This window comes from Crocodylus porosus, unplaced genomic scaffold (assembly GCF_001723895.1).
Source record: "Crocodylus porosus isolate Cpor-Errol unplaced genomic scaffold, CroPor_comp1, whole genome shotgun sequence".
Classification (NCBI taxonomy): domain Eukaryota; kingdom Metazoa; phylum Chordata; order Crocodylia; family Crocodylidae; genus Crocodylus; species Crocodylus porosus.
In genome coordinates this window covers 41,988,684-42,002,444 of record NW_017728907.1, presented here as the reverse complement: position 1 = coordinate 42,002,444, position 13,761 = coordinate 41,988,684, and the positions used below count along the sequence as shown (strand labels likewise).

At 39.1% G+C, this 13,761-nt stretch overlaps 1 protein-coding gene across 1 annotated transcript in view; it reads right to left on the bottom strand.

Moving 5' to 3' along the window:
• Positions 1-13,761, bottom strand: part of LOC109306982 (vitellogenin-1-like) — a 53,741-nt gene that overhangs the window by 16,120 nt on the left and 23,860 nt on the right. Inside the window, exons 15-23 of the mRNA XM_019530607.1 lie at positions 13,653-13,751; positions 13,448-13,567; positions 13,030-13,219; positions 12,846-12,939; positions 12,542-12,727; positions 5,614-5,758; positions 3,549-3,768; positions 2,583-2,752; positions 4-481 (exon numbers count right to left, since the gene is read on the bottom strand). Coding sequence (XP_019386152.1) covers positions 4-481; positions 2,583-2,752; positions 3,549-3,768; positions 5,614-5,758; positions 12,542-12,727; positions 12,846-12,939; positions 13,030-13,219; positions 13,448-13,567; positions 13,653-13,751 — 1,702 coding nt within the window. The remainder of the gene's footprint in view (positions 1-3; positions 482-2,582; positions 2,753-3,548; positions 3,769-5,613; positions 5,759-12,541; positions 12,728-12,845; positions 12,940-13,029; positions 13,220-13,447; positions 13,568-13,652; positions 13,752-13,761) is intronic.

Sequence of the window (13,761 nt, the reverse complement as noted above, 5' to 3'; positions counted from 1 at the left end):
TGCTGCTGCTGCTGCTGCTGCTGCTGTTGCTACTGATGCCGCTACTGCTGCTGCTGCGGTGCTTGCTTGGGTGTGCAAACTGGGAATGTTTCTTCTCACGTCTGTACACATCATCACTAGTAGCACGTTCAGTTGGGGATGGAGTGGAACGTTTCTTACCTGAGCGCTTTTTATCCAGAGATTCACTGCTGCTGCTACTGATGCTCTCCCCAAATGGATAAAATGTCTTTTGTTTGCCTTTGGAACGTTCTTTGACACGTGGCACCTTCTTCTGCTGTTTCTTGCTTGATGGGCCCAATGAATAGCCAAATGAAGATGCTTCCTTCTTCAGATTTATCTGGTCACCTGTCTTTCTTGCCTGAGAATCGCTGCTGGATGGGCTACTGCTTTCAGTGCTCTTTGAACTTCTGCTGCTGCTGCTGCTGCCACGGCTAGAGCTGGAGGATGATCTTCTGGATTTTTGGAGACTATGTGGTCTTCTCTAGTGGACAGCATGATGAGAGAGAGAAAAATGTAATTCTGTTCACTTACCAGAGTTTTTAAGTAATCTGTTACACAGAAAAATAAACACCTCTGTACTCCTCCAAAGGACATGGTCTAATCCAGAAATAGAAACCAATCTAAACCAATCTATGTATGTATCCAGAAATAGAAACCAATCTATGTATTAAAATAATGGTCCAGAAGAATGGCAATCTAAACTATACCTCTTAAAGCCACATAAATTCAGGCATAGACAGCAATGATAGTTTTTGCCAGATCTAGTCCCTGAAAGTGCTTTACAGCCATAACCAAACCCAAGTACATGGCTGCAGAGTGCTTTAAGAGGGCCTGATCCCATGATAATCTGAACCTTCATGAAATGAGGGTTCAGATGAAAGCGGTCCAAAGCAGAGCACCTTCATTAATTTCTGTCTGTGAGCACTGAGAGCAGGGTTCAGATGATGCATGCCAGCCTGCATCCTGCATCCTGCATCCTGGCACTATTTTCAGAATGGGAGGAGGATGAGGGAATGGAGGGAGCTCAATATGAGGGTTGCCCAGCCAATGCTGGAAGGTGGAGATGGTGGATTGCAGCCCTTTGAGGTGGGGGGCTCCAAACCATGCCCCTCCCCCACTCCAGCATGGCTGGGGAAACTCCAGAATGGACCTCCCTCCCCTGCTTTCTCCCCCTCCCATCCTGAGACAGAATGGGAGCTAGGTGGATGGGGAGGGGCAGAGCTAGGGGAAGAGGCTGTAGAGATGCAGCCCCTCTCCCTGGATTGGCTCCAAATTGAAGCTTGATGCCCCACCCTTCTGACCTAACAGTTAACATCTGTTGGTTTAGGAGGATTGGTCTATGGATCTTTCTGTGAAGTTTTCTGAGCTTTCTGTGGAGTGCCATGAATTAGACCCAGGAGCTATACTTCTTTCTGCACCTTTAGATTGATTCCACCTTGTGTCTGTGAATGTCTGCACCTAGCCTGTGATACCTTCTAAAATACTTACTAATGTCCACATGGAATGGTACTAGATGGCTAGAAAATGGTATTTAGAAGTTTGCTTGTAGGAACTGACTTGTAGGTAAAGTAGATATGTATTAGAATAATGGTCCAGAAGAATGGCAAGGGTCAACTGGTTTCTAAAAGCCTGTTTGTGACAAAGTTTCCTTCAAGGCTCACTGTGTCTGAAGCCAACAGACACACAGGCCAGGAAATTAAAGACATGTCTATTATTCCATACCATGAACGGTGTACCCAAACAGAGATAAGGGACTCTGCAGCATTGGAATCAGGTCACAATGCCCAACTGCAGGGCCCTTGGGATTTCTGCTGTTGGTAAACAGGCCAAATTAGGAGGCCTGATAAATAACCAAATTAAGATTTGTGCATGTTATGGGTTTGTTGGAACAAAGGAATATACTGACAGGACAGAAGGTGGACAGTATGATGACCACAGGGAGACCAATCAATGATGCCCAGAGATGAAGAGTCATCAGAAGGGAGAAAGAATACAAAAGGAGGGATTTCAGAGCAGCAAAGAGTCCTTTTTAGGGGAAGCTGATGCCATCATGGACAGAGGGCACATGATCAGCCTGTCTTACCAACCCCACTGAGGGTGGGGGTAGGGGTAGGGGCTTGGTGCTCAACCTCCAGGCTGCTGACATCTGATATTCAAGAGAGAACTTCAGGGTGAAGCTCATGTACTGGCCAGATATACCTTCCCTCTGACAGCTCTAGGAATGGTAGATTTAGACTTGGGGAGTTGGGGTTATTTTGTTTGCCTTGCTTGCATTATTGTTATCTGCTATCACTGTGTATCAATGAAATTTGTCTATTATGAAATGGAGAGGTTGTGGTTGGTCTGATGGTTTGGGTCTGCCTGGAACAAGGTACCAGTTCCAGTTCCAGGAGTACCCAAAAATAATATGTTGAGTACAGCATATGTAGAAGTCATAGTGCGACTAATCATGCCTGATAAATGTTAATTCTGCATGATTTCATTTTCCCCACTATCTAAAGCACTAAGATTACCTTATAAATAATAAAAGTGTATGACATAGGCTTACATTTTTGCCTACAAGTCCAGAACAATGTAAATACCTGAGTCTCATCAGAAGGATCATCAAGGATTTTCTTCACCTTTTCAACTGCTTCTCTGCTTAGTTCTCTTCTTTCATCTACAAAAGTCACTAAACGTACCATTTTCGCAGCAGCATCATCACCTGCCTGAATAGTGATTTGTATTTTCTCAATTGGCACGTCTGTAGGGACTAGAATTATATGGAAATTACTATCAGCAGTTTTATTCTTCAATTAGGAGTAGCATGAAAAAAATACACCACCTCAAAACAGGGCAGCAAAGCACATTGTTTTGTTAAATGCAAATATAGTTACAACATGCTCATTTTCAGTAGTTGGTAACTTTGTTAATACACCATGCAAATATATGAATGTTTACAAGTGAATGACAAACACTGTTCATCATGTTAAGCATGATGTTGCATCAATTAAAGTGAATGAAAAGTATAGGTAGCTCAAACTGTGTGGAAAGAAGTGCCTGACAGGCCAGAGCTTATAAGTAGTGCCTTACTGGGTAACAGATCTGATCAGAAGATTAGGCATTGTTTGATGTAATTGTTCTTGACAAATTGACACTAATGCTGTGTAAACTTTGAGAAAGGAAGTTAGCTATGCTAGTTTGAAGGAAGGTAGAAGGCAATGTAGGTGCCACTCTATCCTGCCTTCTGCATGTGTATACGTTAGTCAAGTAGTCAGAGAAGTTACTGTTGACATTTAAAAGATGGCCACATAGTTGAGCTGTTAGCCTAGGATTTAGGAGATTTAGATTCAATAATCTACTCTGCTACAGATTTCCTTGAATCCTTAAATACCTTTTGAGGATCTGTGCCTCAGGGTAGACATATAGAAACACATCCTTTCCTTGTCAGGGATGTGTGAAGATAAAATGTATTAAAGATTGTGGGATGATCAGATATTATATTAATATCTAAGACAGATGAAGATCTATTAATTTCACTTTATCACCTGATCCAAGATAGTATTTACCTGATATGAAGGTCAGCTTAACAGTATGCTCCCCAACCAGATAATAGAGAGGGGCATTTTTGAGAAATGCAGCATGTATGCTTTTCCTTTCAAGGCAAATTCCAAATCCAAATGTAGTTGCATTGAAACACATTAAATGAACAGCTGGGTTTTTCTTGTAAGGTGATTCTTCAACTGTAGAAGGGTGCTCTTGTGAAACAATTTCCGAAGACGGTCTGTTCTATTAGGTGATAAGCACATGTCAATGTTAGATTCAGTAATAATAAAAAACCTATCCACTTATTAAAAGTTCTTGCTTTAGCCGTGTATTCCTATACATTTTGTAGAGGAAATTAATTGATTTCATGAAACTCTAAGATCCTGCTATGGAACAACACTTTTAGTCAGCTGGATAAGCTGGGCTGAGTGGCTTGTTTAGGGCATCATCCTAAAATAAAGGGGGGAAAGGAATCAGGATTAAAGACAGGAAAAGTCATTCACCAAATAATGCCAATTATTTTCTTTTGCTTTTTTTCACCACAGTGACTCAAGCTGTGTCCCCTGAATTCCAGTATCTTGGAACCCTAGGCATGTTATTTCCTCTAGAGAGAAGAAAAATCCGTGGTCTGGAATTTCATCCTTCAACAAACATATCAAGCCAAATTTTTGGATCTTTACTCACAGCAATAGGACTTCTGTCTGAATAAGGCCTATTATGGACTGCAGGATTTAGTAGCTAAGAAAGCCACAGAGATCTCAAAGATAGTCAGAGTATATGATACTAGAAACTGCTGCCCACAAACACCCCATATGTAGCAACAATGGGTCACAAAGGACTTGCAATTAATTACAAGTAATTAAAGTTGGAACTAAAGCCATGAAATGAGATGTATGTTTTCCCTGAGCAATGAAGCAAACAGCTAGAGGCAAACTATAAGTTTCTACCACCCAGGGGTATGATGCCTTTTTACATGTAGGAAAAGCTTTTACAGCTAATTTTATTTTTTTTTCAGGAGTGTGTAATTTTTTTCTGTATGGCACATTTTTGTGTACTGCCCCACAAAATTCCTGAGCCACCTGAGACATACTCAGACAAGAAGTTTTAATAGTAACTTTTTGCCTAGGCAAATTCTTACTAAGCTGGGAATTGTTCAAATTAGTTTCATTAGTGAATTGATGTTCATTTAGCACCAGATCATGAGTTAGGAACTGATTCACAGCTTCACTTCTCAGTAGGTGCAGCACTGAGGTGCAACCTGGGAGAAATGTGTGTATTCCCGAGTCCCAGAGGCTGCACTCACGTAGCTGCCTCCCCTGTTTTCTATCGGCTTCTGTGAGGCAAAGAACCACAACCACTCCCCAGTTGTCCTCCATCCCATCTGAAAATCTACTCCCAGCATATCCTTATTGCAGGTGGCTGTAAGGGAAATGGTATAAGGCTGTATTATATTGCTCCTTCACTGGGAAATCCTGCATAGAACCAGTGTCTGTTTTGTGCTACAGAAATGTAATTTAAAGGATGTTAATGGGAACCCCAAATCTGGCCCTGGCTGAAAACTGTGCCCTAAAATGGCATTACAGTCTGTCATTTACCTCAGCAGAAAATATGACTTTCATCCCTGGATTAGTAATGCTCTATTTGTCTTAATATTAAATCTCAGTTCTACAAGTTGAATATTCCAATAGCCTGACTGAATATTTTGTAACTCTCTTGGTAATGTACGGAGAATTAAATGGGACAGCTATAGCAATAGTTACAATGCTTTTTATATGGCTGTGAGCCTATCCTGTAGATGGCACTATAAAATTAATTACTAAAGAGAATGGGATAGTTTCTGAAAACAATTATTTTAGCCTGATGCAGTGATTAAATTCCAGTGTTTTTTTTAATGTTACTATGGGATTATTTTTGGCCCCAGGTTGAACTTGACTGATTTTGAAAGAAACAACACCAGTCAGAAATCATTCATACAAATTCTCCTATGGATAAAGCAGACAGACTTACACTGATCAAAACTAAACTAAGCTAAACTAAACAACATAAAAAACAAAACAAAAGAAATAATCAAACCCCAGGATGAGTTACCCTTATTTTATCAGCCTCCTCTGATGCTGAATCTGAATCGAAGGACATTTTCATTATGTTAGGCACTGCCTCAGGTAGAAGAACTGGAGTCATTTTAATGGCAGCTAAATCTTCAACATTTCTTGTAACAGCATATGTCTTAGATCTGCAGAATAAACATTAGGGGGCTGTTGTATTGATAAGCACTTCTGAGGAAAAGATCTGAATTATATCTTGCGGCATGTACTTAGTAACAAATAACCCACCTTGCAAATTGCTTCATAGATATTTTTAAGTATTCATCCTGCTAGTAGGATCTGCAAGCCCCACAAAGCTGAATTAAAATTTAGGCCAACATTTTCAAACATGGGTGTCTAAATGCAGGCACATCAACTTTAGATTTTTAAATATTTTTACTTGATTTTCAGAGGTGTCGAGTAACAGCAAAAACCATCTAAATCAACAGGTTTTGGCATACACCTTGATGAATCAGGATACTTATTGAGGTGCCCTATTATGGATGTAACAGCTTAACCCTTTGGCTCCCATATTTGGAAATATTGACCTTCTTATTTAAACAGATGATTAAACAATTTTTAAACAGTCTACAGGAGACTAAATATCTGGATGTCCTCCCCGCAGAAAATCCTTTTATTTTCTAAATTTTATAATTAACAGCTCCAGAAAATGTTGATAATAAAATGTTGTTTTTGGTGTGGCGTCCCTGAAGATTACTGTCAGAGGAGTAATGTGTCTCAAACTGAGTGTAACTGCATTGTCTTAAGTTCACTGCTTTTCCAAGGAATTGCCCAGATCTTAAGTGGAAATGTTCAGTTCTCTGTGTTTCGTTGAATTCCCTTAGGTGTGGTGTAGTGACTTGTGGTAGTTAAGAACACTTGGGCCTGGTACTAGTACCATGAGATGACATTCCCCCTCTCAAGGTTGAATGCCCTAACTAGTAGGCTACTTATTCTGGGCATTTAAAAAAAATTATCATGAAAAAATATGAACTATTTTGTTTTTTTTCTCCTGATGAGAAAATCTTGACAGTTTTTGCTGGCTGGGAAACTGTTTGCTTCCCACATTTAATTGCTAGTAGCAATGAGCTAATTAGTAGCTAATTTCCAAGTACTAATAGCATTAAAAATGCAGCTAAAATTACCTTAAAGTCCCTTAAAGTGTGTTTTTTTCCATATGTGAAGAATCACTAGAATAGCTGGAATATGGTTATAGGAGAAGGTTGCCACTGCCCACAGATGAGGAGCTGGTCAATAAGATCATCTCTATTATAATGTAGTCTATGCTATACTAAAGCCTGTGAGCTTCCTATCTAGCCTATTTGAAATGTGAATCTGTATTCATTTGATAAGGCACTCTTCCTCTTGAAGACTCCTGCCGTGCTGTGCGCGTCGTAAAGCATACAATTGCACTTCATGTGGAACACCTCAATAAAACGTATGTCACCCGTGGGCTTTGTTTTCTTTTCCATCTCTCTCTCTCTCTTTTTTTAAAGATAAGGACATGACAGCAATGCTTCATGCTGGGTGTGAGTAGAACTTCGAAAAATGGAATCTGAACTAAAATATTCTTTCTAACAAGCTGAGTGGATAAAAAGAAAATGAAATCAACTTGCATTTCAGCTGAATTATTTGGGCAAACAAGACAAAAAAGGGAAATGGCTTTTATTTTAGTGCCATTCAATAATTTAAATGACCACTGAACAGTAGTCTGGGTCTCCAGGCAGAAAGCTCTGATAGTTATACATATATATATATATTTTAGTATTTTTTATGCCAATAGTCTACTCCTACCACCTAATGAAAATGGAGGATCGATTCCTCCCCGTTGAGCACAGAGAGCTGACAAATGTAGCTGTATCACAGGTGACACATGTCAATGTCTGCAGAATCACAAGCCACAGTAAAAATAGGCTACGAGAGGCAGCTCTGGTGCTTTAGCAAGAAAAACAGTTACAAAGAAGGCCTAAAGCTATGGTATGAAAGAATCTCTTCCCTCTGATCCCCACACAAGGGAGAAAATAAAAGAGAGATATTCCAATATAAGTATTAGTGTACTTGGATAAGAGAAAAAAAAAACAGTGTTCGTTTTTTCTGTGATATAATATCAGCCATATTCACTGCAGGGGTGGAAGTGGGGCAGTTCAGCTGAATTAGATCCATTTATGCCAGCAATGAGTGGTGTCCTTATATACTTAAAATAGATTGTCAAATAAGAGCTAAGTAGAAATGCTCATTAAAAAACTCATCTCTTTTTCAGAGGTGTAGGTGGGCAGCTCTGCCCTGGGCAGTGCTGGTGACTGTGGTGCCCACTGTAGTGGTATGATCAGCTGCTGCAGCAGTTGTAGCTGTTGTTGCACCCCATCAACAAAGGCAGTGCTCAGGACTGCTGCTCTGGTCCCTCTATCAGTAACACTACTGAACTTTTTTATTTTCAAGCAACGGCATGAACATTCTTATCAAATAAATGCATAACTTATAGGCAGATAACAGTAGTAAAGCCAGATTCCCATCTCATTTGTCCCCCCACCCCCTTAGAACAGAACCACTACTGAAACCAGAAGAGTTCCTTCTGATTTATATCAATGAAAATCAGCTCAAAGTCTGGCCCGAGGATGTCTTAGACAGCTATGTTGCTTCTCTACCATGTAAACATATAGCATTTACCTCACGTGATATCACATACCATGCACAGACACATTAAAATTTTCCTTTTTTGTAAAAGATGTATTCTCTCACGTCATATAAATTTTTGCTATTTTTATTATTAATCTAAGATGCCCTTATGAAGCAATTTGTCTCAGACTTGCAATTTTTAAAAACCAGGCCATACACTCTATTTGAGTTTATGATTATTTTTCAATATCTTGTCAGTATAAATGTGTGATAGATTTTCAAAGTTTATGTTGCCTTTGCTGGCATCTCTCCATATTTATACTTTAATCACAAAGAAGGCTCTAATTTTTCCCAAAATGTATTTACTTTTATTTCTTCCTGTAAACATTATAAAAATATGTTTAAGTGGCCATCTGTTGGCAAACCAAATATAATACACCAAATAAATATGTTAAAAGTTTGTATTTCTTTAGAGTTTAATTTATCTTTGACAGGACTACACTTAAACTTGTTGTTTATATTTCTTTTATGTGCTGGGAAGGAGTTTTAATTCAGAATGTACTACTTTATATTGGACCTTCAATCTCTTTACCACTCAAACCAGTAATTCTGTCTAAATTCCCTTGGTTGCTGGAGACTGTCTTAAGTTTCACAGTTCTCACACACTAAGGAACACTATAACAGACCACATTGAACCTAATTTTACTTGTATCTATGTTGCTACTGAAGTTATGTTTCTACTGTTTGCACATGGATCCTAGTAGGAACAGCTGGGGTTAACTGGGAAAGCTAATACAGACGTTTCCTGACTAGCTGAAATATTGTTGCATGCATAGAAGCAAACAAAGTACCATAGAATAAAATAGTCTCAAAGTTGTTCACAGTCCTTCAAAGGGTTAGTGAGTTGTGCTAGCTTGAAGCCAGGCAGAAGATAGAAAAGAGTATCACTGTGAAGGCTGGCTGGTTCAGAGGGCATGAACTCATATAGGCAACAACCTACTTCAACCATTCCTAGCATGTGATGAAGTAGGTTGTTGCTTATGAAGGCTTATGTCTCTCTGAAGCAGCTGGTCTCTGCAGTGGTAAGCTGCCCTATTCGCTGCCTGGATCAGCTAAAAGAGCAAAAGCCACAAACCACATAGATTTTCTTCTAGAATTATTTCCACGAGTTCCTTTAAGAGTGTAAACTAGGTAGGTAGCATCAGATCATGTCCAAAATATTGAGTCCAGTATATTTTATAACATGTTAGGAAGCACTAAACTATTCAAAATATAATATAATGTAAGTCAACAATCTACTAAGAATTCTTGGTGATTCTCGGGCTTTAATCTTCATTAAATCACACAGGTTTATAAAATTTCAACTTGTTCATTTTGGAGCATTGCATCTGTGTTTGCATGTATTAGATTTTCAACAAATTGAGCCCTGGAGTGTCGCATCTGTGTTTGCATGTACTAGGTTTTTGAATGAATTAAGTCCCTGGCTGGCACTGCAGGAGAGCAGGATGGTTCAGCACTGCCCCCCAGGCCTGGGGCCCCCCGCCCACCCCATGCCCCTGCCCTTCCATTCAGCAGTGGAAGCAGGGAGCTGGCAAAACCACACAAGAAAAAAATCAAACCAAAACAGAAGCAATTTGAAAGCAAAAGCAATTTGAAGTGGTGATCTACAAAAAAGTTGCAGTGCCTTCTGGTGGGCAAAGAGGCTCATTACACATCTTTGAGTGCCTTTGCACTTGCACTCACGCAACAAATCCACGATCGCGATGCTTTAATTTCCGGGGAGCCAAACTAAACTACATCCAAGTAGTTTTCATTTAATACACCAGAAAGTCTTTTAAAGCATCTGGAGAACCTGCTTGTGCAAACAGTCACACATTTGCAGCACAAGGAAGGGCAAAAAACCTGGTGTGTACAAAGGCCGTAAGAGTTTATTGTGTCACATAAGCATGTAGTGATATGGTTCTGGAGTATAGTCTTTAGCTATTTCCTTGATTAGTTCTTGTCCTTTTGCTGTCTTATTCTAAATGCACATTCTGTCATTTGTTTGGCAACACTATATTGGAATATTTTTGTATGAAAAATTGATGTTTTTGCTCATTTGGAGGTGGGGGTGTTATGCCATTAGTTTACCAATTCATTTAGGCATTAGATGCATCTACACATGCTATTAATGTGAAATAATAAACTCTGGAGAATTTCAAGTTGAAGTAAATTGCTTCTAGGTGCAGCATCTATATGTGCACCTTGGATAGCAGCAATTTGATATAGAGCAGAGGAGGCCTCTGGTTGGCTGGGCTGACTGTGCACAATTTACACCTGTGGTGAGCATCTACATATGTGTCTCAGCACAGTTAATTATTCTACTGTCAGATAGTACTGTCCCCAACAGCACTACGTTATGGTGGAGTGAATTATTTTACTGTTCCCTAATACCATACACATATGGATGGTGATGCTTTACTGCAGAGCTAATGAGTCTACACAGTAAAGTATACATGTAGATGCACCCACTGGGCATGTCTACATGTGCAGGAACCCGCTTTAGTTAATGCACATTAAATCTAGTACCTCCATTGTGAGATATGAGGAAAATGAGCATTAGCCTGTCTTAATGTACATTAACTAAATAGCACAGTTTTTAAGTGACATTTAACACACATTAAAATAGGCTAAGGTGCATTAAAGCACACATGTACACAAACTTATGTAGTTATTTCCATCAAATCCTATTTTACTTAGTATGGTTTGATAGATGGTAATACTTCAGGGTGAGTCTGCCCTAACACTCTAAAGGCAGGAATTGGTTTGAAAAGGAGCCCATGGACTCCTGAGTTCTAATCCCATTCTTCTGTTGCTAGCTCCCTTTGTGACCTAAGACAACTCACTTAATTTATCTTTGTCTTCATTTCCCCTTCTGCCATACAGGAACAATACATTTCATTCACTTTGAGGAAGAGATTGCAGGATTCATTAGTTAATGCTTGTACAGCAAATTGAAGTTGTAAACACAATGTAATTGCTCAGCTTTAATGTTTATGTTGACTATTATTATTTGTTTCATTATTTTCCACCTGATCTCTCCAACACTGGGACGTAATGAAAATGACTGGCATGAACATCCCCTCTTGTCTGACTTCAGGAAAAGTCCTGTGGTCCATCCAAGAATAAATCAACAGCACTGGACCATGACTCCTTTGAATTAATACTTTGTGAATTATGGATCATCCTCCTCTGTTTAGACATCTTGAAGAGTTCCTGGGCCTGTTCAAATTCCAGTCATTTTGGAGAGCTTGATTATAATCATGCTTCACAGAGTAAAGGAGTCATCTTTGGAGGGGAAGAGGGAATGCCTAATAAGACAGTTTGCAACTAGTAAAGAGAAAGGGGATTTTAGGAAGAATAATGATTAGTTTCCACAGCTGCTAAACTGAAAAGGCCTACAGAGCTTGCATGGGCCAGCAGCCATGAATGCTAATTTCAGCTGGATCAAGGACTGAGTTCTTTTGTGGTTGCTATATTCCTAGAACAGAAACTTGTTAACATTTCTGGGGATTGAATAATAGCTGATTTTTGTTGCTGGTGGTATTTTTTCTTTTGTAATGAATTTTCATCTTGGCTTTCTCAGTATGTTTTTGTGCTGTGAAGATTTTCTAAGCCTTGGTCTACTGCTTTGATTCCTTGGACATACTCTTTTCTTTTCCCTCCCTCTCTTTGTGCTTGTATTTCCATCTGTTTTCATTTGTTTGGCATCTGGCTACAATAGTTTTCCAGAGTGTATTGCAGTTGCAGGCAATGATAGTAAATCAAGTAGACCTAACAGGCAAGAAGATCAAATGCCAACCATAGGAAATTCAGATAAAAACACAACAAGAAATGCCAAAACTTGTACAATTTTAAAGTACTGAATGTGTGTATAAGTAAGTTTCCCATTATAATTGATGAGACTCGTGTGGTTTAAATCTAACCTGGTGCTTTCAAATGCAAACACATGTGTGTGCATGCACACGCGCACACACACACACACACACACACACACACAATATTTAATGCAATATATGTTATAAACTTCTTGTGAGCCTCAAGGGCCTTAAAGTGGCTTGAAAGAGAAAAGCAAATGAAGACCACTACAGACAAGTGACATTTATTTAAGCATAACTTTGATTCAAGACTTTCACTTTCTATTAAGTAAACTAGGCCAAACACTGCCAGTCAGCCAAACTATTATAGCCACAGGGGTGATCCCTAAAAAGATGAAATATTTCATTTTTAAAGATTTGGTGCTGCTACAGAGGAAGATAATAAATGATACAGCCTACCTTAGAGTAATTACATCAGTGTCCTGGTTGACAGGTGGGATTTCAAATTTGAAGCTTTTTTCCTTAATGTTTATGGTAGCAGCAACATTCAGAGGGAGATTTACATTCACTTTGGCATGTGCTTCTAATCCAGCCTGGACCGAGCGCGTATTAATCCCCATTATGAAGATCATGTCCTTGGCCATGCTGAAAAATTAGAACAGCATGGTGAAATTACATACGTATAGTAAACAGCTGATGAATATTTACAACCAGCTTGAGTCACTTGGAAACATGATCATTTTGCTTTATGATAAATATTTACCTTATGGCCAGCTTGGATCTTAGTTTAATGTTGGCATTCATTAAGCTTGATATTTTAACATCTGACCTTGGGGTGGGTGTAATCTGTGCTTGAACTATTATAATGAAAATGAAGCAAATTAACCTGTGTTAAAAATATTTTGCAATCACACTGTACACAGTACACATTTTTCAATATGCTTTACCATTTCCTGCAATATTAGTGACAGAAGCATGATACAAGCTTGTCTCCATTGGGAATCCAGTACAGGTAGGAACAATATGACGGACTTCAGCAGACAATAAAGCTTTGGACCACTGGCTTCCAACACCACTTTGAAGATTATTTATGAGTTTCCTTATAGAGGGATTTTTTCCTTCTGGTCCATACCATGCCTGCAATTAGAGAATAGAATTTGGAAATCCTGGGTTGTGTCATGGACTATACTCTGGGAGAGAGTGATCAGTGATCATAACTACTGTTGATCAACATTTTAACTTATTGTACAGGATCAAAGTCTGAAAGCAAAAATATTCATGGGTGTAAAGTCAAAAAAACAAAGAAAAAGTGGAACAACATTTTAAGCTGTTTGATTATTGCCTGATGGTGCTATCAAAGGGTACCTGAAATACGTTATTGATGGTGTTCTTATTAAGTGCACCATAGAGGAATTCTTGTCCAAACATTTTCATGTAGCCTGATGCAAGTGGTTTATCACTGGGTAATGCCTTCCAATCAGAGAGCTGGAAGAGAATAGGAAGTTCGTTAGACTGTTGAAAGCATTAGTAGAATTAATCTTTAAGTGATTTTAGCTCCCTAAGAACTTACTGCTCTCAGGATTTCTTTCAAGTCATATGGACTGGCAGAACCTTCCTGGAAACTTCTTTTTGCTAATATCTCCTGTACTCCTTCAGCTCTCATTCCCACCTGTGAGGAG